This window comes from Paracoccidioides brasiliensis, assembly GCF_000150735.1.
Source record: "Paracoccidioides brasiliensis Pb18 unplaced genomic scaffold supercont2.5, whole genome shotgun sequence".
In the NCBI taxonomy this organism is placed as follows: domain Eukaryota; kingdom Fungi; phylum Ascomycota; class Eurotiomycetes; order Onygenales; family Ajellomycetaceae; genus Paracoccidioides; species Paracoccidioides brasiliensis.
In genome coordinates, this window is record NW_011371362.1 from 637,298 (window position 1) to 661,456 (window position 24,159).

The 24,159-nt window shown below is 45.2% G+C and overlaps 7 protein-coding genes across 7 annotated transcripts; 4 read left to right on the plus strand and 3 right to left on the minus strand.

The window, feature by feature from the left end:
- Positions 1 to 8,162: 8,162 nt before the first annotated feature.
- Positions 8,163 to 8,583, minus strand: PADG_11808 (uncharacterized protein; the record flags this gene model as incomplete). Its single annotated transcript, XM_010762229.1, has 2 exons — positions 8,163 to 8,348; positions 8,410 to 8,583. The coding sequence occupies 2 exons, from the start codon at positions 8,581 to 8,583 to the stop codon at positions 8,163 to 8,165; spliced, it is 360 nt and encodes a 119-aa protein (XP_010760531.1).
- A 613-nt stretch (positions 8,584 to 9,196) lies between these two features.
- On the plus strand, positions 9,197 to 9,648 carry PADG_04664 (uncharacterized protein; the record flags this gene model as incomplete). The annotated part of the gene is made up of 2 exons (XM_010761789.1): positions 9,197 to 9,340; positions 9,409 to 9,648. 2 exons carry the CDS (start codon positions 9,197 to 9,199, stop codon positions 9,646 to 9,648), a joined length of 384 nt encoding a protein of 127 aa, XP_010760091.1.
- A 989-nt stretch (positions 9,649 to 10,637) lies between these two features.
- On the plus strand, positions 10,638 to 11,726 carry PADG_04665 (uncharacterized protein; the record flags this gene model as incomplete). The annotated part of the gene is made up of 2 exons (XM_010762023.1): positions 10,638 to 10,911; positions 10,966 to 11,726. The coding sequence occupies 2 exons, from the start codon at positions 10,638 to 10,640 to the stop codon at positions 11,724 to 11,726; spliced, it is 1,035 nt and encodes a 344-aa protein (XP_010760325.1).
- Positions 11,727 to 13,479: 1,753 nt separating this feature from the next.
- PADG_04666 (uncharacterized protein) lies at positions 13,480 to 15,811 on the minus strand (the record flags this gene model as incomplete). The annotated part of the gene is made up of 3 exons (XM_010761790.1): positions 13,480 to 15,280; positions 15,348 to 15,433; positions 15,578 to 15,811. 3 exons carry the CDS (start codon positions 15,809 to 15,811, stop codon positions 13,480 to 13,482), a joined length of 2,121 nt encoding a protein of 706 aa, XP_010760092.1.
- Positions 15,812 to 16,486: 675 nt separating this feature from the next.
- PADG_04667 (NEK protein kinase) lies at positions 16,487 to 18,821 on the plus strand (the record flags this gene model as incomplete). Its single annotated transcript, XM_010761791.1, has 4 exons — positions 16,487 to 16,538; positions 16,589 to 16,641; positions 16,703 to 17,117; positions 17,176 to 18,821. 4 exons carry the CDS (start codon positions 16,487 to 16,489, stop codon positions 18,819 to 18,821), a joined length of 2,166 nt encoding a protein of 721 aa, XP_010760093.1.
- Positions 18,822 to 21,758: 2,937 nt separating this feature from the next.
- On the minus strand, positions 21,759 to 22,691 carry PADG_04668 (uncharacterized protein; the record flags this gene model as incomplete). Its single annotated transcript, XM_010762024.1, has 1 exon — positions 21,759 to 22,691. The coding sequence occupies one exon, from the start codon at positions 22,689 to 22,691 to the stop codon at positions 21,759 to 21,761; it is 933 nt and encodes a 310-aa protein (XP_010760326.1).
- A 615-nt stretch (positions 22,692 to 23,306) lies between these two features.
- Positions 23,307 to 24,109, plus strand: PADG_04669 (uncharacterized protein; the record flags this gene model as incomplete). Its single annotated transcript, XM_010761792.1, has 3 exons — positions 23,307 to 23,421; positions 23,483 to 23,790; positions 24,086 to 24,109. The coding sequence occupies 3 exons, from the start codon at positions 23,307 to 23,309 to the stop codon at positions 24,107 to 24,109; spliced, it is 447 nt and encodes a 148-aa protein (XP_010760094.1).
- Positions 24,110 to 24,159: the final 50 nt, after the last annotated feature.

Sequence of the window (24,159 nt, forward strand, 5' to 3'; positions counted from 1 at the left end):
GTCGGTTGGGTTCTGGGATCACTACTACTCTACGGACAGGGGTTAAGAATCGCGCCTCAACCGCCCTTCTCAAACTCGACCATGCAGCAGATCAAAGGGGGTCATTCCAACGCCAACTAATATCTGGACGTTCTTCAGTCAAACCTATCTCGCCATATCAGAGAAAGGGCGATAAGTCCTGTAGAGGAAAAAGCCAAAGATTCCGACACCTCTTTTCACTTTTGGGCACCTGATTCTTGGAACACGAGATAGTAGTAGTCCCTTGGAGATAAGGTGGTGACATGGGATGGTGACTCTCTAACACCCCTGGCAACTGTTCAGAAATAGCCCTGGAGCTGAACAGACGATGATACCTTTTAGCGAAAGTTGCTAGGCAGAACAACACATCAGAATAGACACTAACTAGGATAATCAGCTTGATTCTCCAATACAGAAATGAACATTAGATTCCAAATGAGAGAGTTTGGGCCTGAGAAAAATGCCTTTGCTTCTCGCAAAAAAATTATCTCCAAAGGTTAACCGCAATGGCTCTCTTTAAGTCCAAAAGCTCCAAGGATGCCAAAAGCTCTGGTCATTGGGATTTGGAGGCCTGGATATAATCTGTATAAATTGACCATCGCTACACCACCAGGCGTACCATGTGAAAGGAGTCGTTATTCCAGCCGTAGATCTTCCCAAAGAATTCTTCGAGAACCTGCAACACAATTTTGGTCGAACCCATCCCATGGCTTTACTTGCTGGACGGGAGGCCGGCTTGAAAGATCTCATGGCAACCCCTTCCCAGAGGTCAGGCGTAGCAGAAGAATAACTGCCATTTTTTAAAGTCTCATTTCCATACAAAGACATGGGCCCAATACACATCAATCCCTGTTGACTCTCTCTCGATTCCAGTCCCTTAGTAGTAGAGGGGAATCTCGTTTCTTCCTCTTGACCAGAGAATGAAAGGCTGATGGGGTCACATCCATCGCACTGCCTCCTGGCTTGTTCTCTTCCAAAGTTCTCGGGGACTTTCGTGTTCTTCTGCGGGTCTAAATTAGAACAATATTGGATAACACCAGGTGCAGTCTGAGACAGGGTCCATCCGTTTAGCGCATCTCGCTTAGAGTTCTGGGCAAGCCAAAGCTTGCCAGTGATTCGGGATTTCTCCGACCCGGCATGGCGTATTGCGAGGGGCCAAGAGAGGCCAGAGCGGTGAGCTGGTAGGTTTGTAGTTGAGTGGGAGCAACGGCCAACCAACTTTCAAGGGGGAGGATGACGGGGGGCTCTTTGCTTGTTCTTCCAAACAACTGATGGCCCCGTTTCCGTCTTGAGAATGGAAGGGAGTATACGGATATCGTTGGATGTGTATAACATGGAGTCGGATAGATGTGACAATACATGAAATATGTGGATGGACCCATTGATCGATCCATGGATCCAACCAAGGGCATGATTCCACAGAGATCCGTGGATGGATGGATGCCATCTCCAGGTGGTTTTTACTAGCGTTGTTCGGAGTGCCAATTCTCCGGTAATTTTGTTAAAAAGGATTATGCATCAAAAGCTCTTCTTAACAGTTAAGTTTAATTCAAATTTTGAACAAAAGTCTCAGGAGAGCAAATAAATTCCAATGAGCTTACAACAGACTACTAGAGTCCGAGTCTGCAAGAAGGAAAACATGCCAGCCTTTAGTCTTGCCCAATTCACAATGGGTTGTTTCAAAATTGGACGAAGGGCTCGGTTCCTGTGATGATCTCGACGGCTATATAACGAGTAATCTGCAACGCACGTAGAGGATGCCCGGAAGAAAACTGCTAAAGACACGACGACATCCGGGGACCCGCTGGAAACCTCCACCCGCCCACCCATCCATCCACCCTCCAAATTGACTTAATATGGGGCGGCCCAGGAACATACCAGCTGCTCCTCAGAACCTAGGTCCGCACTGTCACTTGTCAGCCTTCAGGCCTCCCCACGTGAAAGGCAAATCAGTCCAAGGTTGGCACTAAGCGCCCGGACCCTAAATTAGAAAAGAGGTGGATGTTCATGATTCTCCTGCATGGTGCTTAGCGGCAGCGACAACGGACGAGCTTGGGGACCAGAGAGTTGGGCCGTGAGGGTCCTGACGAATCGCTTGCTCCCAGGTAATTTCGGTTAAAAAAAGTATGTATGGGGCTTGGTTGGTTGCAAATACTCTTCATCTGCGGAGAAACACATAATGTGGAACTTTTACGTCCGTCTAAGCTTACAGTAGTTGCCGCCGTCCGCTCATGGCCAAATGGAAACAATCTCTCAGAGGGATGGGGTTTGCTTTTCTTTTTTCATTTCATTTCTCTTCATTTCTCTTCATTTCTTTTCTTTTCATTTCATTTCTTTTCTTATTTTGTGAATCCATGGATCCAATCATGTCTTCATCGATAACGAGTCAACGAATGTGGGCGTCGATTGTGACAAGTGGTGTTGCTGTGGCTTGTTCATGAGACGGCTTAAAATGCCATCTGGAGGGAGAGAACTCCCAGCCCTCGTTTAGTTTATGGTATCTAAAGTTTCGCACTTTGGGGAGCCAAGTTGAAAACGTGCTCTTGATGTGACACGGGAAGGCTTCGCAAGAAAATAATAATGTTTACGGAGATTGTGATCTACAATCCTCCAACAGCGCGCGACTCTGGTCAAACGATGGGAAATGCCGACCATCTAGATTAACGGAGCTCAGAACATGAGCGGTCAGCAACGAGGAAAGGACGCATCTGTACGATCTGCATTTGAGCTGATTCACGTTGTCTCTAATGGTGCGAACATTGTTCGAGATTATAATATGATAACGGGGAGGTGATGCTGCTGCTGAGGCATGCGACTTCGTGCCCAACATCATGAAATGTTATTCCTGACGAGGAAACACCGGATTCGTCCCTGTCATCCCAAGGTTATCGATGGCATGATCAGGCTAAATAGAATTTCGCGGGAAAAGTTGAGATGGCAATTCAAAAGCTAAAAGGAGTTTGGGAGTTTCCGTGATTCAAGAAAATCTGGCTGGTGGATTTTCAGGGATTCCAATACGGTAGGATACTTGTTTCCCATGACCCAAGAGCCCGTTTTCCTTGAAGTCGAGCAGCGAAGAGGCTTGTGGTTCCAAGAAGATTAAGGTATGAAATCATTCTAAAGGATAAAAGAAATATCCCATCGCAATCCTAGAGGGAACTGAAAGTTAAGCCTTGAGGGAAATAATCTGATTCCGTGCAGGACCCCGATTGTTTTCAAACCGACCAGAGAAAAGAACGCTATGGTCAAGACCAAATCCCATTCGCAATTTTGCTCATACCACTCGGAATAACTAGGTAAACTAGGTAACTATCCATGGATAGTACACATATACTACGTCTGTAAATGCACATCCCTTTCCTTGCAATATGGAGCAGTTAGTTACAAGGAAAATCCATATTTATTTATTTTAAATTCAGCGTCCTGCGTCCTTGACCACCACGCTGCGCCCTGACCACGCTCCTGGTGTGCGCAAGCAGGCGAGCGGGTGCAACCTTTTACGCACGACACCAGCACAAATCCCAGACATCCATGGGTGGTTTCTTGGTATAGGACACGTGGGATGATCGTCCCATGTGCCAGCGGTGCCGCAGAGGCCCATTTTTTTCGGTTTAGTGTTGGACCGGGGGTGACACTTCTCAACCTCCTCAAATCATCACTCGTGCTCACACTCTCTTTCCAGCAGGAAATAAAATGTCGACCACTTAAAGTCCTTTCCTTCCCGAGCAACCTTGTGGTGTACATGTCGCTCTTTTTCATTTGACGAGCTGATTGATACATATGCAATAGTGCGAATGAGGCTTCATTGTTTCTGAATAATATACTTCACGCTATGATATCATCAGCATGAGGATAATACATCTCTTCGGACGCTAAGAACCAAGAAGTTGTGCCAAGCAAAAAGCCCAATGATTCCAAGGCCCAAACACGATTGCTGAAAGTCTGAAACACGAGAGGATCGCTGGATGAGCCAACGCTAGCTGATGATCTTCTCTGCGTGGAATGAGCCATGGGCCATGGCGGCACAGGGATCGCCATGGCAGGCTGGCAGCCATCGTCCATCCAATCAGAACATAAAATATGGGAGTTTATATTGTTCACCCCCAACTTTGGGATATCACATTATGTAGCCCCTAATCCCAAATAGGTACACATAGACGACAAAATTGCTTACCAGCCATTCGGAATATACGAGGGGCGTTGAACAGGCGGCAGCTTCAAACCGTGGCAAGAAAAACAGCAACGACGAGAAAATCGTCAAACCCCCATGTCATCATATTGCGAAACAAAGTTTACTATTCTTATAATGTACTGTACGATTACCCGCTAGGTATTTTATGAAAATGGAAAAAGAAAAAAGAAAGAAAAAAAAAAGGAAAAAAAAAGAAAAAAAGTAACCAGAATCCTTCCACGGAATTTTGTTTCATTGTTGTGCATACATTCTCAACCACCTTTTCGATTGAAATCAAGGCAGAGGAGGTGGGAAAATGGCCTTGCCACTCTCAACCAGCCGAGTTTTCAACCCAGATCTTAATTATCTAAGGCTTTCATCATCTTACATTCTTCATGTTGCATCCGACGGAAGACCAAACTCGTTTAAAAAAAATATATGTTTATAAATGATTGGTCATCAAGATCGGAGAAATACCTCCATTCACATACCCCGCATGCAGCCTGTATCAGAAATGTGATGATTTTATCCCTCCAAACTTGTCACCTGCATGATAACTCTCACAAGAGGCTGAAAGGCCTAAGGCTCTGTAGAGGAAGAAAAAATGAACTGCTCGCTTGTGACAGAAAATAATTGCTTGTGAGAGATGCACTGCATTTCATCATCATCTTTCTTTCTTTCTTTCTTTTTTAATTTTATTTTTTTTTTGTTTTGTTTTAATGGATAACTCTGTTTATCTCACACCTTGCTAGTTATCTAACTTCGTTTAAATTTACTGGGCGCCTCACAAAACAGTTTTCTTCCTATTGATATTTTACGGTCCCTCCAGCTTCCATGATATTGCCTTACACAAAATATAATTGAAGAGAGCAAAATTACATCTGGCAAAACTACGTCTAGAACTTTCTGTGACATTCCAATGAGTTTCAACGCAATTTCAACTGGTACTATTATTAAATAATATACTGCTTCACCCAGGAAGTATGTGAACTATTCACGGTTTGTTTTAAGTTGGTGGTGACAGATGTCATTATGATATCACAGGAAGGGAGCGGAATGAAAGGTGCTCAAAGGGTGTTCTGGAGATTTGTTTCCCTGGAAGGATCAAAAGCCGCTAGAATGTGGCCTTTACTGTGAAGATCGAGCCGGAATGGCTCTCATACTGACATCACAGGCTGATCATAGGTCAAGGATAAGACAAGACAAGTGTAGATCAAGCACATGGTTCCCTATTTTCTGGTTTCCAGCAATCGACATGGAAGTATTACTGCTTGATGTCATCCGGACCACTCACCTGCAAATACCAGCAAAGGCCATCCATCGTGTCCCGCCATCAATTTTTGCAAATCGATTTGAACGGATACACGTCAACCAGAAGAGGCTCTAGGCCAGAGTAGTGTTAAATGCCTTCTCCAGGACAAGGATGATGTGATCAACAAACTTGATAATCAGGGTGCATACAGCCGAGAAAGCATCCACATGGCATTGTTTCGCTTGCGATAAGTAAGACCTTGGGAGCCCTGGGAGCCTAAAATATATGATCAGACTTTTACTGATTCTCCGTGGTTTGAAGGAAGAAAACACTCCTAAGTTTGGGAAACGATGTTGCAACATAAATTGCCTCGGTACCTAAGTATTCTCCGTGCCGACAAGGTTTAAGTTAAGGGGTAAAAGGGGACACGCCCAAACTCTAACCTTGCAAACAACCTCTCTTCCTCTGCATAGTAACAGCTATGAACTCAACTGCTTCTCTGAATTTACGTAGGTACAAGTCAAGCAATTGACACAAGAAGGTTTTACACCAATTTTGCTACCAGGAACTAACTTCCTTGCAGATGATCCCAACAGGTCCTCCGTTATCGTCCAATCAGGACGACATTTCTACAAGTGTACTCTTACAGTTTAATGAGAAGTCAGTGCTGGTGGGGAGGGTGTTAAGACAGATCCTTCAATACCCACATCTAGTGCGGTTGATTTATCAATTCTGAGTATTTTTGTTGTAAAGTGTTGAGTCCGCAATACACGGTCACTTCTGGTTCAAGTGACTCTTGGGTTTTGGGCGGTTTGTGTTTGGTGACCCTGATTGTTGTATACACGTTTTGTCATTGAGAAGTGATTTTCACTTCATGGATGGTTTCAAAAGAAAAGGCTCCCCTTTTGCTGCGCCTTTCTCCTCCTTGCGTGGTATGGAGTAACAGAGGGAGGAATCGATGGAAGAGAGGAGGATGGTGGTTCTGTGTTTCCTTTTGTCTCTTGGAGCTAGTTGGACTAGTGTGAACAGCCACACACAAGGCAGACTCAACAACATCCAGCAAATTTTTAGTTACTATTTATATCAATCAGTTGGAGGTTGATCTTTACACGAAATTTTCGCACTTTCTTTGCAAATGGACTTGACTTTCAGTTATTTTCAGGAGTTAGGCGTTTGGATGGTAGGTGCATCGACCGAGAGATAAAGGGGGATCAAACCGCCCTCGAGCATCTGTGGACACCCAAATACCATCGCTTGCATCCAGCCTTCAACGACATATTAGCTCCATCGTTCTAGAGAACAAAATCATCGCGGTTTTTATTCTGTGGCTAAACCCGTGTACACCTTATTCAGCCACAAAGAACCTGCTGGACAGTTGGCTTGAATGGGGGCAAGAGATGGACATTTTCTCGGCCAGCGTTCATGTTCTGTACGACTTGCGATCCACACTAAATACAAATTTTCTTGCTATAAAAATAGCCGTCAATGATCGACCTGGAGTTTCAAAGAAGGTTCATTAGTTCAAGCATGAGCACGGCAACAAGTATTATCGATCACAAACCGCCACCACATGAATCAGAGAGATGTAAGTGATACATAGCTGTGCAAGGAAAGGGACCAATCTGAAACAATGGGACGAGTTCAATGTTTACTCCACCATACGGAGACATGATTTATTTTGCATTTCGTTGTTGGGTGTTGTCAGCTCAGGTGGGTTCGTGCTGTTTTGCAATTCGTAACTTATCGGAAGACTTTCTACCCACCTTCATCACTCCTCAAAACCCAAGGTGGGTAAAATAAACCAATAAAATGACAATTTATCTCGACAATACTTGTCGTTCTTCTTGGATCGATTGCCCTGGCAATATTCCGGGTTTCATAGCCGTGTATTGCCGTGCAGGCGAGGTGGGCTCAAGAGCTCCTTAACACTGGCTAGAGTGTTTCCGGTAAATGGAAACCCAGTCACTGGCGTTCAGGTCGCAATATCAACCCTTGACGAGTTTGTCGACTGTTGATTCGACCGGGGAATCATAAGGAAAACGTTATTTTCTCATGGCACGAAAAGCAGTACGGTGATGTGATAGAGATGCAGCAGACCTTGAGAACGCGGCCGCCGGATGCATGCTCGCGACGCATGCTTGTTCAGAGGCAGATCATTTCTCCAGCCGAAGCTGCGTGGGCGACCAGCCCACCGATGATTATTGGCCGTTGGGAGGCTGATCAAACAAAACTGCCCGTTACAATTTATATATTTTTCTCCATAGAGTGAGTGAAATGTGGATTGAATCCTTTTCTATTCTGCTGGTTTGCACTCTCGACGCACCGCCTTTCCTCCCCTTTCAATGGGCTAATAAAGGGAAACCCGAGCGACAATTGAATAGAGCGATCCGTTTCCTCCATCGGATCTGCAAGTTGAATTATCTCCGATTGAGTGCGGGTATTACGGTGCGATTGTAGCACATCATTGCTTGAAATAGCTGAAGGTGTGGTGATACTCCTGGCAAAAAAAAAAAAAAAAGAAAGAAAGAAATGAAAAGAAAAAGAAAGAAATGAAAAGAAAAGGAAAAGAAAAAGAAAGGAAAAAAGGAAAAAAGAAAAAAGAACCTGAGCGTATTCATCATCTCTTTGAGCTTCTCGTTTAAAGAATCAAGGGAAATTACACAGCGGATTGCGAGAAGGATGAGAAGAAGTTAATGTCTCATGGCACTCATAATTAGTTCCCTAGAAAGCTTTGGTAATGAAGTGATAGGAGTGATGATGTGCAGTAATGCTCTCGCCAAGCTTAATAGAAATCGCAGACGGTGTAAGTTTATCATGAAGATTCGGACGTTCAGACATTCGCAAAGCACTGATTATGACTTTTAAGATACCGATGGACGGATCATTTTCTGAGCCAAACATCAGACACTACGGAAAATCATATCACGCTTAGCAAGGAAGAACTGAATATACCATGATTCACATTCACCATAACACTTGACACGAGAGATATTGTTTTATAGCTAGCTGCCCTCGTGTGGTCCTGGGAGTCTTTGCGCGGAAAAGATGGCGAAACCGTATCTGTAACTGGCCTAGACAATTTCCACATGACTCGCGGAGCCCGGGTGTTTTTCTTGTCACTGGCTGATGGTTGATCAGCCATTTTTAGGCCATGATCGATCTCCGCACTCAGCCAACAACGGAGGGATAGAGCCAAGCAAGCCATGGACTATTTCCCAGCAGTCAAGAATAGCATAGGATGAACCTTGGTTGGGTCAAACTTTCTTCATGCCTCCCCCATCGTAGCTAAACGAGAGCTAAGTGGCTGGTTAGCGAGAAACTCCCATTAGGAACAGAAGCTGAGTGGAAACCAAGAGAAAATGTAAGGAATTTAAAAGTAAAAGGACCATAAATTACAAGAAGTGGCGATCCGTCTATCCCTCAAGCTTGCTCTTAGCGCAGATCCACCAGAGACGAACAGGGGACGGGACGCCGAGGAATGTCCAATTTCCCTTGGGACCGTTAGCTCAGGCGTTGAGAGCCGTTCACAAATCATGGTCGCGCGATTGGACTTGATCTCGCCGTGCTAGGAGAGAATAAGATTGATTTACAAAGCTAAACTAGGACCACCACGTAGCGATGTGCAGCATCCTTGGGTCCATCCCTGTCGGACCCGAAAGGGCCTGGAGGGTCGGAACTTGGCGACTCATGGAGCCAGCACGCGGGTTTAACTGGCAGATCAAGAGCTGCGTTTTCCCCCAATTCCCCGGACGGTTATGCCCCGTGTCCTTCTTCATGGCCTGGGCTGGCATGGCACTCAGACAGCAAGCATGTTGGATCAATCAACACCTGGCTGGCTGTCTTCAGCAGGCAACCTGTCAAGTGTGAGCGGTGCCACAACCATTATTGGAGGAGCCGGTGTGGGTGGCTAGGGTGGTGGTTCTAACTCGAAAAAATGGGTCGAGGTTGCTGATGCTGACTTTTCGAGATGATCCTTGGAACCTTGGAGGATGCCATGATCTCCGCCGCTACCTACATACGCTGTAACGAAAATACAGTCCGGACGTTTGCAAATAACTCGAATGGAGTTATCCCAAGCGAAGAACGGAGAGGGAGGAGGTTCAATGTTGCAAAAATCGCCTCTTGCATAGACCAATTACAGCATACCATATCAACTTGTAAACTTCGACTCGGTGCGGGGACTGCACATATCGCATTTCCATGCTGATGGGTACCAAATAGCAAACCCCCCCCCCCCCCCCGCCGCCGTGTGCAGAGACGAAGTCAAGGGGGTATGAGCGGCGGAGAGCGCCACGAATTCAAAATTTCAAGGGAGGATCTGTCTCAAAAGCCACAATACGGATTAAGAGCAATTGCCTCCTGATCCAAACCTGCACGACGAACATTTTCCCCCAATTTTCCCCGTCACTGCTTCACCCGGAAGTTGCAGCTCTATTCTTGGTAAACACCATCAGTTAACGAATGGTCAAAGGATGGTCTGATTGTTATTGTCATTATTATGTTTGTTTGTATGTATTATTGGACATACATACAAGCATGTGGTACCGCCGACTCCAATAATAATCTCGGAGCCATATTCGATAAGGGTCTTCAGTGGATCCAAAAGCTCCCCATTGTTGCCCCGTGATTGATTCAATAAAGGACGGAAATAATAATCATTAATCCTCTCCTGAATCGGCGGAACACGCCGGGGCAGAGTGGGTATTATACTTATTCACAAAGTACGCCCATCCCACAAAAGAGCCCCATCGATATGATCATCAAGCTCGGTAAACAATTCAAAAGTTGACCCCAACTTTACTCCGCCAGAAAGGAGACGAAAAAGTATCTTCCCCCCTAGTTATCTTTCCCCGCTGGGTTCTCGAAGATCTTTGGCTCTAGTGTTCGTTTACCCTTGTCAGGCTAAACAGTTTCCTGCTAATAACCCACCCGTAGACTGTACTTGAACTGGACCAGTCCGGCTGCGTCTCCCATATCAACCAGTCCTGGCCCCCTTTGTCCTGAGATATTTTAACCTGTTCATCTCAACTTTCTCTGGCTGCTTCTCTGTCGAACACTCTCTGCCCGCGCCTCATATCAACCATACTCACCTTATTGAATTTCTAACACACACTCCCGATTTAAGTCTTGGGCACCATTTCTACTCTCTTATCATCAACTTTCAATTTACCGGCATTGCCGAAGCCATTGGTCAAGATGAATTTATCCCACCTAGTTACCAGTTATAACAGCCCCCTTTCGACATCCTCACATTTGGGAATTTCCCAGAAGCGTCAATCCTTACACAGCGAGTCATCAACGTTGTGCGAGCCAGATGGATATTATGATCGCAATGCGTCGAATCTTGCATACGTCCTTTCTCCTCGGCCGCCTGTAACTCCGCCGATTGAGGAACAGACCAAGTTCTCTCTTCCTTCGATAACGAGTTTACTACAGGATACACACAATCTTCCTCCTGTCCGCTTACCTAGTACGAATTGCCGTTCCAACATTTTTCTTTATAGCTACTAACACTGGTCAACAGAAAAGCAACGCCAAAATTCATTTCCATCTAAATATATAGATCAAAAGCCACAAAGATATGAAGTCAGCCATGGGCCGAGGATAGTTTTACCACCAACGCCTCCCCTGCATCTGGCCTCTGAATTTAATGGAAACAACCTCTCGCCATCTGGATCATCACCATCATCCGCACAGTCTCCTATCTCAGTTACAAATCTCACATATCCCAGTAACCCTACGGAGAACTACCACCAATGTAGGGTCTCCCAAGGGTCATTCCTCCCTCATTCAGCTAGGACATCGACCTCTCTCACTTCTCCAATACCCCTTTCAGAGAAGTCTTACGCATCATCCTCGTATCTACCGAACAGCTCATCTCCGTTTGCTTCTCCGGTCGAACCCCCGGCCAACCCCTCAGAGTACTATGGTCGTCCGCCGCACGTCCCCACTTTCCCTCCACATATCCCCTTTCTGTTGACTCCATCTACCCAACAACACCATCATCATTCGATGATTTCAACCTGGCAGCATCATCACTACTTCCCGCCATCGAATGCGCCTCCGTACCCGCAGAACCATGATAGGTATATATGCCGGACATGCCACAAGGCGTTTTCGCGTCCCTCAAGTCTTCGAATTCACTCCCATAGCCACACGGGCGAGAAACCATTCAAATGCCCTCATGTCAACTGTGGCAAGTCGTTTAGTGTCAGGAGTAATATGAAACGACACGAACGGGGCTGTCATACTGGCAGACCTACGCAAAGTGCTCTGGTTAATTAGAGCAAGAACAGCACCCATTTCAGCTGCCAAAAAAAAAAAAAATATAACAGATTCATCCATTGCTCATGTGTACCGATAAGAAGGGCTTGAAAATCAGATTCGATACCATAAAACACTTTTCCAATCCTCCTTTTGCGAATGGGATAGATTCACGTGACCATAGCAGCATTTGAAGTCACCTTTTGCATTTGATGGTTTAAATGCTACGGAGAATCTTGGTTTCCAGGATATTCAAAATGATAACACTTTGAAGAAACCAGAAATATAGTCTGGATCACCCGTTCCGTGGCTAACCAACTTTCCCACAATATCATATCATTCGTGGCGGAATGACGAACGGATGAACCACAACCCAATACTCTATGGACGCGAAAAATATCTTCCGACTCGTCCAAGTATCCCTTGCATCCAAACATTTCTACGGGATCCGATCCGCTCTTTGGAAGGTGAATTGAAATCGAGACCGGGGCTTAGCACAAATTGAGAGACATCGCCCACCCCGCTAGGGGCTATCGAAAAAAGCATTTTAGAGCGGATGGCATTTGGCTGAAATGGAAGGGAAGGCATTTGATGTACAGTGAGAGAGTATCTCCTTTCCTGACAGATGGGAAAGGGGAAAGAATGAGAGAAATAAAAGCCCTGGTCCATCCAGTCACCTTTGCCTCATTCCAACAATCGTATATCCCGAATCCACCAAACCTTACTCACCGATGTATTATTATTATTATTATTATTATTATTTTACCATTTCTTCTTTTTATATATCCAGCTTTGTCATTACAGTTTTGGACCACTTCATATCTTCACATTCTTAATAATGTATCTATATCAAAAGACTAGTCAAATGTCTCCGGTTGCCTACCACCATTCTCTTGAGTATCTACCACTTAATTCCGGTTACAATAGTAAACTTAGAGGAAACATTTATAATGCGATGGTGTATGTTTATCTCTTAACATCCCAAGTAAACATCGTCATACATATTTGCTCCGAGTTTGATGACTTGATAACATATCAAGATACGACACTTCCGGACGCTCACCATGCTATTTCAAGCAGTTTTGAAGCTGCAATTGAATTGGTTATTTCTTAATATGCCATTAATTGGCTTTATCAGAACCACCTCAATTTCATACCCGCAAGGACAATTGCATGTATGTATGTCAAATCTATATGGATCCCTCCATAGATGTAAAACGTATTTCAAAATTACTGGAACAGACCGAAGTGGACAGAAGAGGCGTACACATGACTTTGCGCATGGAAAGTCAGCTCCGCACCAGTGACTGCATATATGGACATACACACGGATATGCATGCAGTATGCAATGTACGAACACGTAGATTCATTGTGCCTAAACACCCGACTCGAAACTTAACGGGCTAATATCAGTCAGTCTCAAGGAAGGTGTAAGACCGAGAATAATGCTAGGTGCAGATATATAAACAGAAGTGAAAGCATATCCTTTACATGGAAGAGAGAAGCTATAAATAGGGAATACACAAATGCTCTGTGGCTTCAGAAACATCAAAAGCTGTAAGAGTTATAAGAATGAAGGATTGAAGATAGAGGAGAGGGGTTTGGTTTTTCTTCCTCCAATTTCAGGGACAGTTGAGAAGATAAAAAAGGTGGTATACCATGGGTGAAAAAATAAATAAATAAAATAAAATAAAATAAAATAAATAAAAAATAAAAAATAAAAACTGATAATAGTATTAAACGATTGTCTATCCCAGACGCCCGCACATACTATTAGGCCTCCAAATCAAGTTTCTCCAAAAGTCGATCTAGCTTAGCCAGTAAGATTTGGTAGTCTGCAGCATCTCTTGCAAACTCGTCTCCTGCAGGATGCCCATCCAGAGTTCTGAAAACGACCCCCAAATTCTCAGAAGTTTGACCAACTAGCGGTGGAGACTTATACTCGCTGACGTCAATGGCTTCGTCGTCTGGAGTTCTTGGGTGATGTTCACGACCAGGACAGGGAGAGTTGGAGCCAGAAGATGAGGCAAATGCACAAGGGAAATAAGTCCCAGATCCAGATCCGGATCCCCACTTGGGAATTTTGAATTTCGAATCGCTGACAGTGTCCACTCCAGCAACTTCTCCGTCAATCTTCGTCACCTCCTTCCGGTTTTCATCCATGATTTCATCCAAGCACGTATCTTCGAAACGTAGTCTGAATCTCTCGCTAAGATAAAATCGAATGTCGTCCACGAGTTCTATAGAGTCAGTTTCCTGTCTCTGTGTGATACGGGTCGCTGATTCTGCAACCAACTCCGAGAACTCTGGCAAATCTATATGTGATTCTAGACGGTAAGCAAGATACCGAGCAGCGAATTCCTCCAGTCGCTGGACGCGGAACAACCACCCAGCGCGGATGAGTTCGTAGATGTCTATTTCTTCCTCCTCAGCATCGTCTTGAACTTCCTTTCCTGCTGCATCTGCCTCCTCAGCAGGCTTTCCATCTTCAATCCCGGTCTGTTGAAGTTTCATATTTCCATTGCCAAGTGAGCTGATTAATACAGCTGCTTTTGATTTCAACCTTTCAATTAAGAGAAGATCCGCGGCATAGAGCACTTCGACTCCCAGTGACAAGGGAAATTCAACTTTGTCAGTGTATAAATACTTGAGGACAACTTCCAATGCCTCATGCGAACAGTCAACGGGTATTATTTGCAAATTTTCCGTTATTTGGGCTTCCTTAAAGCTGGAAGAAAACATAGCACTAAAAAAATCGGAGCGAAGAAGCATCGCTCGATGGACAGGAAAAAGCGTTGACGTCTGTTGTCGTTGGGGTCGTGGTGACGACGCACGCGATGATGGCCGAGGTGTTGACCTCGCTAGAATGCGACTTGCAACTCTAGCTTCCCTTTTATCAGACCCCAATTTGGTAGAATCCTTTGGAAGATTCAGATCTTCCGTGACAGGATTATCCGCACGAAGTAGTACATCCGCAAATATCTCATTGTCTCGTGACCACTTCACCTCATGGGCTTTGTTGGTTTCGATAACGAGTTTATGTTTGATCACATTCTCATAAAACCATGCTTCCATCTGATCGCGTGCCTTGGATGTTTCCTCTGTTCGGCGCTGCCTTGCTAGTCGCCTATCTCCACTGTCAAGAATGGTACCAACCAAACCAGTGAGCTCAAGATGTTTGGCGACCCGTTCAATTCCAGCAAAAATTTCCGCTTCAGTAAGGCCAGTTCCCAGTCCCGACAGCTGCTCCCGTGGCATTTCTCCTAGATACAAATATCTCATCCCTGCGTTGAATGCTACAGCGGGGATTGTGTTCGGAAGCTTCCAAGTTTTTGCAGTTGGGGCAATAGTGAGTTTTTTGGCAAAAGCCGGTGAGCGAGCAGATAGAATGAATTTATGCAATCGAAATGATTCACCAGCAGCCGTGACTACAATGTCTGCGGTTTGAGGATGGTCTCTCGATAAGAGCGATGACAGGTGAGCGGCAAACGGCTGCAAGGGGTCTGAGGATTTCGAATAATCATATTGAAGGAGCAAATTCCGTATTCTCTCATTCAACGCATTATAGAGACATCTAATTCCAAAGAGTGTTAGCAAAACATCCCATAACCGGAGCATTAAAACTCGAGGGGAAGCGTCACCTTTCGCCCTGAAAAGTGTCGCGTTCACATAAGGCGCCCGAGTCAAGGAGAAGTCGTACAACTTCATAATGGCCGCAAAGGCTCGCCTTTTCATAAACAGTCACCTTTCAAATGCCATACGGTTTTAAGGGGGGAAACGGAGTATATCAACCCCAGATACAAATAGCAGCCGCCACGGTCTTAAGGATTAAGGGCGATACTTGGGAAAATAGAACGAAGCTGGTGCTTACAAGAATCAAGGGTGTGCAATCAAATAGGTCCCTCGCATTGATATTAACTCCTTCCGCAATCTTCTCTTGACATGCTTTCAGGTCGCCTCTTCGACATGCTTCGCAAAACTCACGAAACGGTGGACTCAGGTCAAGGGGGTTATCCTCCTGAAGCTTCCCATCTTTGATCAGTCTCCTTTCATTCTGCAAGCTTGTTTCCAGTTGGTCTTTGCGCAGAGTAGTCGTCGCAGGCATATCTGATTCAACAAGAAGCACATTATAAGACGGGCAGAATAACACGGAAATCGGAGAACTGATGTTGATGGCGACGAATGATGATGATGAGGATAACTAGCTTTGTCAGCATGTCAAGACACATCTCTTATCTTATCAGATTCAGCAAGATTTGAGAGATTAGTAGTCACGTGTTTCCCCACAAACTTTAAATTCCTTTACCGACTTTTTGTTTGTACTGTTTGCACTGCGATTCGAAGTCAATACATCAAAAAATCCGGATGAACCGCACACTTAGAACCTTCGAGAGATACGATATATCCCACAATTGGGTTTTATTCTTGAGAAAATTCTAGTTGTATATGTGTATGGGTAGGGAATGTAAACATTTTATCAACCCACTTTTGACAAACGTCATGGAACAAAATTTTCCCCTGAAACGCTAGTGAGTGGCAATATGCACACCGCCTTCCCAAAAGGGTTAATTATGTACACCCTCCCTGGTTGCTACGCAACGAAAGTTTGGGGATCTGTGATCACTGATTTTCAATTCACTTTCACAAAAATCACCACTTGTTGTTGTACGGAATATACTAACATTACAGGTTCTTTGGATCGGGCAGCTTGTTCATGTATTGATTTTGCTTACTTTTTCTCTTCCCTTTATCACGAACCCCTTGTCATTCCTTGTTCGTCATGGCTATTGCGCTGGCTGAAGTCGACAAGTATGATGTGTTGGAAAGAATAGGTACGAGAATCCATTTCTCTAAGAGAAGCTACGTCGCTAATATCATATAGGATGCGGGTCATTTGGTGTGATTCGCAAGGTCAGACGTAAGGTTGATGGCTATGTATGGGAACCAGAGTTACCGTCTTTCTCCACTTCATCAAGTAGCTAATAGATATTGCCAGATCCTTTGCCGCAAGGAAATTAACTACGTCAAAATGTCACAAAAGGAGCGCGAGCAACTTACAACAGAGTTCAATATTCTCAGTTCCCTTCGACATCCCAATATCGTTGCATATTATCATCGAGAACATCTGAAAGCTTCCCAGGACCTTTACCTGTACATGGAGTACTGCGGTGGTGGGGACCTTGGGGTGGTTATTAAAAATTTGAAGGCCACTGGTAAATACGCGGAAGAAGAGTTTGTTTGGCGAATTTTCTCTCAGCTTGTGACCGCGTTGTATCGGTGTCATTATGGGGTGGATCCCCCGGAGGCAGGATCAAATGTGCTGGGCCCACCACCGAATAATAAGCCTTCCGGTTTGAAAGGAAAACAAGCCCAGATGATGATCCTGCATCGTGATCTGAAACCAGAAAACAGTATGTAAAAGTACCAAGTCCTGTGTTTCAAGCTCTACTCTAACTGGCAATTTGAAAGTCTTCCTGGGTGAGGATCAGTCTGTCAAGTTGGGAGATTTTGGCCTTTCTAAGCAAATGCGATCTCACGACTTTGCCTCAACATACGTTGGAACACCCTTTTATATGTCCCCAGAAATATGTGCAGCCGAAAAATATACCCTCCATTCGGACATTTGGGCGGTTGGATGTATCATGTACGAACTTTGCCAGAAAGAGCCTCCCTTCAACGCCAGGACGCATATCCAGCTTGTCCAAAAAATCCGTGAGGGGAAATTTGCACCTCTACCGGATATCTACTCTTCCGAGCTCAAGAGTGTCATTGCTTCTTGTTTGAAGGTCAACCCGGAGCAGCGACCAGACACCGCTGCTTTGCTGCAAATGCCAGTTATTCGCCTAATGAGGAAGGAAAAAGAAGTTGTGGACTTGGGGAATTCGTTGCGTAAGAAGGAGGAAGCTATGTCGCTGAAGAGGGAAGAACTTGAGCTCAGCTACTCACGTCTCGATAAAGAAAAAGCAGCCATGAAAATTGATATTGAAAACAAGGTTCGCCGCGAGTGGGAAGTAAAGGCAAGGCTCGAGATTGACCGTCTGGTACAACTAGAGCTTGAGAGGCTTCGGAAACGATTCGACATAGAAGTTCAAGAAAAAGTTGTAGCAGAGCTGCAAAGGCAAACAAAGTGCTGCTCCGCACTCATAGAGGAAACTGCCTCAGTTTCCTCAGCGGAACATTCTTGCCAATCGTCCATCGGAACTGGGAATACAGACGATAATTTCCCTTCATCCACAGATCTCAGCGAGCTGTCGCTTGACTCCCCGACGTCCGAAAGCAGCAAACCACTAAGAAGAGCTGGTAGAACGCCGTTCAACCGGGCGAAAATTATGCTTGAATCTCCTCATGATATACAAATGGCTGAACCCTCGCCAGTGTCCATCGCTTCATTGTCCCTCTCTTCCCGCCGCACTGCCGGAAATAGTACTTCCAAAAATATATTTGCTGAAGGTGCAAGATCAAATCACAAGTGGGAACCCTGTCTAACATACACCTCTGATGATGAAGATGATATGCCTGATGTGCCCTCTCCCACGCGACCAAGAGTTAGACCTGATCCTATTAAAGCCCCTGTAAGACCTTTACTTCGACAGGATACCACTGCCATGGTGCAGAAATTGAGCACACAACCCAGCCTGTTCCCATCCAAGGCTTCAGGACAACACCACCTTACCACTACAGTATCATATAACGATCTTAGACGTGTTGCCTCAGATGCAAAGCCTAAATCCCCCCGTCACCTAACTAGAATCTTGTCTTCTACAAGTCTCTCTGGAGAAAGTGTATCTCCCCGGCGCGCGGCAGCTAAACCACCCACATTTAAAGGAAACGGCGGGGGCGATGAAATGTTTAAAGCTGTTCTTCAGCGGAACATGGGTGGCCGGACGCTAGTCGAACTTGCGCAAGCTAGAGCAGGAGGTAGAGCAATCGACGATGCGAAGCGAAATGGTGGTGATTCCAGAATTTCGGCAGCAGGTGTTTCTCCTAACACTCTCGGCACTGGTGTTATGAGAACAGCTGAGAGAGACCCTCCCGCGACCTGGGACCCGGAGAAAGACGAAATGCCCAGCCCGTTTTTGGCCAGGGGTGCCAGGGTCATTCGCAACCTTCGATAGAAATTCTGCCCATCTTTATACGTGCACAACATCATCATCCCCGTGACGCCCCTAGCTGCCGGTGTAAAAATTCTTTTATGAGGAGTGGTTCCTCCCCAGTCCACTATGTCACCTCAGGAGTTCCGTTAATAATATTTTGGAAAGTGGTGTCTTTGTGCTTATCGTTCTTTTGGGAATATTTCATATTTCTTCTTTCCTTGTCTACAGGTTCTCTCTCCTTACTTTGTTTCATGTACCTGGTATTCTGTGTTGGATTTCTATCTATCTTTTCAACTTGTGTTGAAGTGAGGAGTTTTCAGATGACTGCATTCCCATGGCATTGGATATGCCTATTCATTAGCCTCTGTGTTGAACCGCTGATCAGGACTATCAGAGATAGAGTATTTAAGCGGGGCTGTTAATATCCATCTTTGCATTTATCCCCATTGCCCACCACACATTATTGAAAGGGGTATTGTTGTATCAATACTGTTGCAAACAGCACCGTCAGTCCCCAAACATTTTCATTTCATTTCCCACAGCTGGCAGGATAGGGCCGTTTATAAATTTCGTATTCCTTTTTACTTCCATATCTTTTGAAGTATAGGGATTTCCTTTTCTTCTTTTTCTTCTTCCACTTTTTTTTTAACTTCTCTCGTCCTATCTGCTCTAAATAATATCCAGTCTTTGATAAATTATGCCCTTCTTTTATCTTTTCTTTTTGTTGTTTTTCCTTCACAAAGTTCGGATTTCTTCCCTTTTACCAGACAAAATATCTCTCCTCCTACTGGCTTTCTGGTCCTCTCTCTATTTTTCTAATTATTTCATTATTATCATCATCATCATCATTAGTATATTTCTTATCACAATCATTTCCTTCTGGTTCTCTTTGGATATTACCAGAGACTGTTTGCAGCAGCCCTTGTTTATCCTCGGTTGGGTCACAGAGAAGGAATCTCAGGGATTTAGTTACTTACTATTCAAAGCAAAGCAGGCAGGAAAATTTGGTGTATCTATGCGTTTTTGCTTTCCCTTTTGATTTTTTTGTTGTATTGCATCTTTGTTGGGACTATCATAATTTCTTTACTTTGTGTTATTGGAATTAGAGGTAAAGGAACTGATTCTGATACCTGAAGGTGATACATGCCCAACTCCCGAAAAGTGTTCTTTTGCAAAATCACTCACTACCATATTTGCTTTCTCGATATATCTCAGTCCACGTTACATCATTGTTCAAGCCCCGGACATTTAGCAGTTAACATATTGTGGTCCATTCCCTATTGCTTCCAAGACATCGTACAAGGCAGATAAGTGCGAACCGGTAATCTGGACCGGGCTGTATACCCCACGAACACCTGTTACAACGGTTTCTTGTTTTCCCCGGACATGGTGGTCTGTGTTCTCATGTTGTGAAACCATTGTGGCCTCTATCGGATTATGTGTATGGTATGGCGCCCCTGAGGACGTGCCGGTGCACGGAAACTTCGCAAAACATTGGCCAACAAGTTGTTCTCCGCCCGTTCTCCGCCGTAAATGACCAGATGATAGATTTATGTAGATATATCAGAAGAGACAAGACGACATTATGAATGATGAGACTATACTGACAACCTCCGTCATTAACCTATATGAGCTCCTTCTCATGACCAGCAGAACCCCAATAACAACAGACAAATCAGGCGTAGACAAACTCTGCCTTTATTAAGCTTTAATTGTACAAGTAATAACTTTATCCTCAGCGGGACGCCAAAGCCCCTTACAGACGAAACGTGAATTTCGACCGCGAACAGAGGCTCATGTAATGTACAGTTACCCCGTTTATTCCTTTTCGCATTTCCGTCCTTATCAACTACTCTGTACCACTTTCCAACCGCACGGTACAATGATTGCAAAGGGTGTTTGATCGACTGGTGGATGGACTAGGTGTGGAAAATGGTATTGTGCGATTGTGATTGCGATAGGGTCGGGGCGGTTTACCGGAGACTCCCCTCCAGTCGGATACAGCGCAACTACCATCTTGAATGATATTTGGTTGGTAAAACTGTTCAACACCTTTTAAAACCCATTGCATCCATAGTTTTATCCTCCATCCTCAAATCCGTGACCATTGTGACACCGTCCCGTCCCTCACCAATTTATCCCCCTGGCCCACCTGATATTCCAATACAACAATCAAGTACGGAATCTATTTGAGAAGTGAAAAACAGAAGATCGCAATAAATTGATATAGCATAACCATCCTCGTACTGATATCCCTCCTTAGTTAACAAAAGGCAGCAACCCGCAGCCCGTATTCCCAGTCCATATTCCGCCATTAAACATCTTACATCATTGGCTTCGGCCCCGCGCTTTTAACTGCGCAATGCTACCATGATCACTCACCCCCTTCATGGTTAATTGTCGGTTGCAGCGCCACCTTCCGCATATCCGCCAAACACGTGCGAACAGCGGGGTAAGAATGCATCGGGTGTTGTTTCGCTTGTCCACTCGGATTATGTATGGCTGGAGTCGATGTGGGGGAAGAATACAATACTGTAACGTTTTTTCGGAAGTTAATGGGGTGAAAGTTGGTTCTAGTGTGATGGGTGAGTGATGAGATGTTGATCGATTAAGATATGATGCGTGATGGGTGGTGGAATGGGTATGTTTTGATGGTCGTTGAATTTGGTAGCATTTGAGCGATGCGTTGCTATTTTCTTTCGATATTATGCTTGTATAGACAGGTGTCCAACAAGTAATTTCCCCATATAATACGCCGTAAAGAAGACCGTTCCGTGATTAACTCCCTTTCTCCATTATATGTATTTTATGTATGCGAGACATCAAATCCCTTCCAATGTGACGCCAGAACACTCAGGTATTTTGTGCATGATCGACAGTTATGTATGATCCGATAAAATGGAAGAAGAAAAAAGATGGGGAAGCAGAACATGCATGTGAGTCACGAATGGCAAGAGACTAGAGATCTTCATCATCGACGTCTTCTATCTGCACAGTCCTTATTTTAGAAGTGTCAGCCTCTAGAGGCGTTGTAACATTCATCGCGGGAGATCCAGTTACACTTCCAACTTCGACAGATGATGCAGGTTGCCCGTGGAGAGCACCAGGTACATAACCTTCTTTCTCGAGCTGATCCATTTCCTCAGGCTCAACCAGTCTCCCGGGCTGGACCTCAGCGGCCTCTATTTTCCTCCGCACAACTGTTGGGATAAATTTGCGCACAGCTTCTTTCCGCAGATCCTTGATGACTGGAGCCGCTTCGTAAACCGTTTTAGCTTCAAGCTTAGCTTGTGCAGCTGCAGATGTAGTGGCAGCAGAAGCCGGCTGCATCTCTCCCCACCCTCTGCCTTCGCCAAGCGGTTCCGTATTTGCATTGATTCCGCGTCGGGGTGCATTCTGGCGCGGGATGGGTGGGGGTGTGTCTTTTGGCATGGGGATGCGTCGAACGCTCTCGTCCGTGTCGCTGCTTTTATTGCCATCCTCACCACTATGACGCCTCCATCGGCTATTCTCATTGCCATCCCTCCTTCTCTTTCCCAGTACACCACCATCACCACGACCTCGATCAGAGGCATGCGCTCCCTGTCTAGCTTCCCCTCTTCCAAACGTCGGGGCCCTATCACCAAGCGCCTCTCTGGCCTTCTTGACGGCGCGGAGATCCCTCTCAAGCTCTTCAAGATGTTTTTTCTCTGACGGTTTCAAAGGCTGCCCCGATTCCTCGATGGCCTTGAGATCGTTGATTTGGCGCTGGAGTCGGTCAGGGTTGCGACGAGCAAGCTTCTCATTGCGGCGAGCTTGGACCTCCGCCTTGCCTTTCTTAAGCGCTTTTTGCTTCTCCAACCGCCGTTGGGCCTGCGCGGGGTTGACGGAGCGTTCTTTGTCCTTTGCCATTATCGAATGGTTAAGGGTTTTTTTTTAAGTCTTAATTTTAGTTTATTTTTTTCTACGAAGCAGTCAACTTGGAATGGAATTGAAAGGGCATGAGTGGAGAGGAACTAGAAACAGAAAAAAAAAAAAACAATCAAGAAGCCACGTAAAAAAGAGGCATCAGAAGATGATATGCCCTGACCGCTGTGAATCGAAGGAAAATTGCTGCAGTAGTGGCTCTTGGATGTTGGTTGTTGGTTGGAATGCGCTGGGTGAAAGCTGAGGACGGACTGACTCTGTGAGGAGGCGAGTTTTGTTTTGGCTGATGTTGACTAAATATTTAGGGTTAATTTTTTATCTCCCAACCCACCCAAACTGCGGGCGCAGCTGGAGACTCAGAGAGAGCTCACAACTATACTGCTACAACGCCCACCCAACGAGTCAAACAACAGGCTCTAGAAATGACTGTGCATAAACGAGCAGCTCCAGGCCAGCGGCTACCAGGACGAAAGGCAGAGAAAATCTTTTCTGGGGTAAATAAGGGATTCCAGGCCAATAGAATGTGCTCTAAAGGGCTTCCCGCCTTAGCCTCACAGGTTGGGCACCCGAAAGCCCTACGACTTGCACTGCAGCAGCATGATGCCACCCACCAATAATGCGCAGACGGTGGCAGGGGCTGGGGATACCGACCCATTGGTGCGTGCAGACGATCAGATCACGTTTGTTTCGTTCTCCTCAACAATCCAGTCCAATCGTTAATATTATTTATTTTTGTCCTCCCGTCTTGTGTTTCGGGATCTAGTGCTCTTTTTCAGTCGGAGTACAGGATATCCGAGAACGGAGCCCCAGTGCGTGCAGAAAAAGCCGTCAGATGAACAAGAATGTCGTTGAACCTTGGTCCGCCATCTATTCCCGGCCGACGGCGACATCGAAGCACATCGAAGCGCAAGATGCGCGTGTGACTTGCAGTTGCAGCCGGCTAGACGGTGATATGGACGAGGATTCTCGGGAGATGCGATGGGAGCATTTCTCCAATGTTACTACCTACATAATTACATACATACAATGCGGTGGCTATGCTAACTCAGTGCGGATGTGGATGCGAATTGACAGCGCCGGAAGGGTATTGATTGATTTGATATCATCTCATGCTTTGTTTCTTAACGGAAACACGCTCGAGTATTGGTTTATCAATCAAATCAGAGCTTCAGCATCGACAACTGCCCTATTCCATTGCCCCTCTTCTCTGGCGGAGCGCAGGTATATTCGTTTTTCCTGTCACATCCAATCCGATGGGTATTTCACTATTTTATGTGCTGAGGCGGCGATGGGGCATTTTTCTTTGGATGATATGTTTGTTCGCATGGAAGCCTTTTTTATAACATGAGGTTATGTAGTTTTAAATGGCGATGATATAGTCAGAATCGTTCACAATCGTTTAAATATCATTAGTAATTGTAATAGACCGCATCATGGATTTTTCTTCATAGGA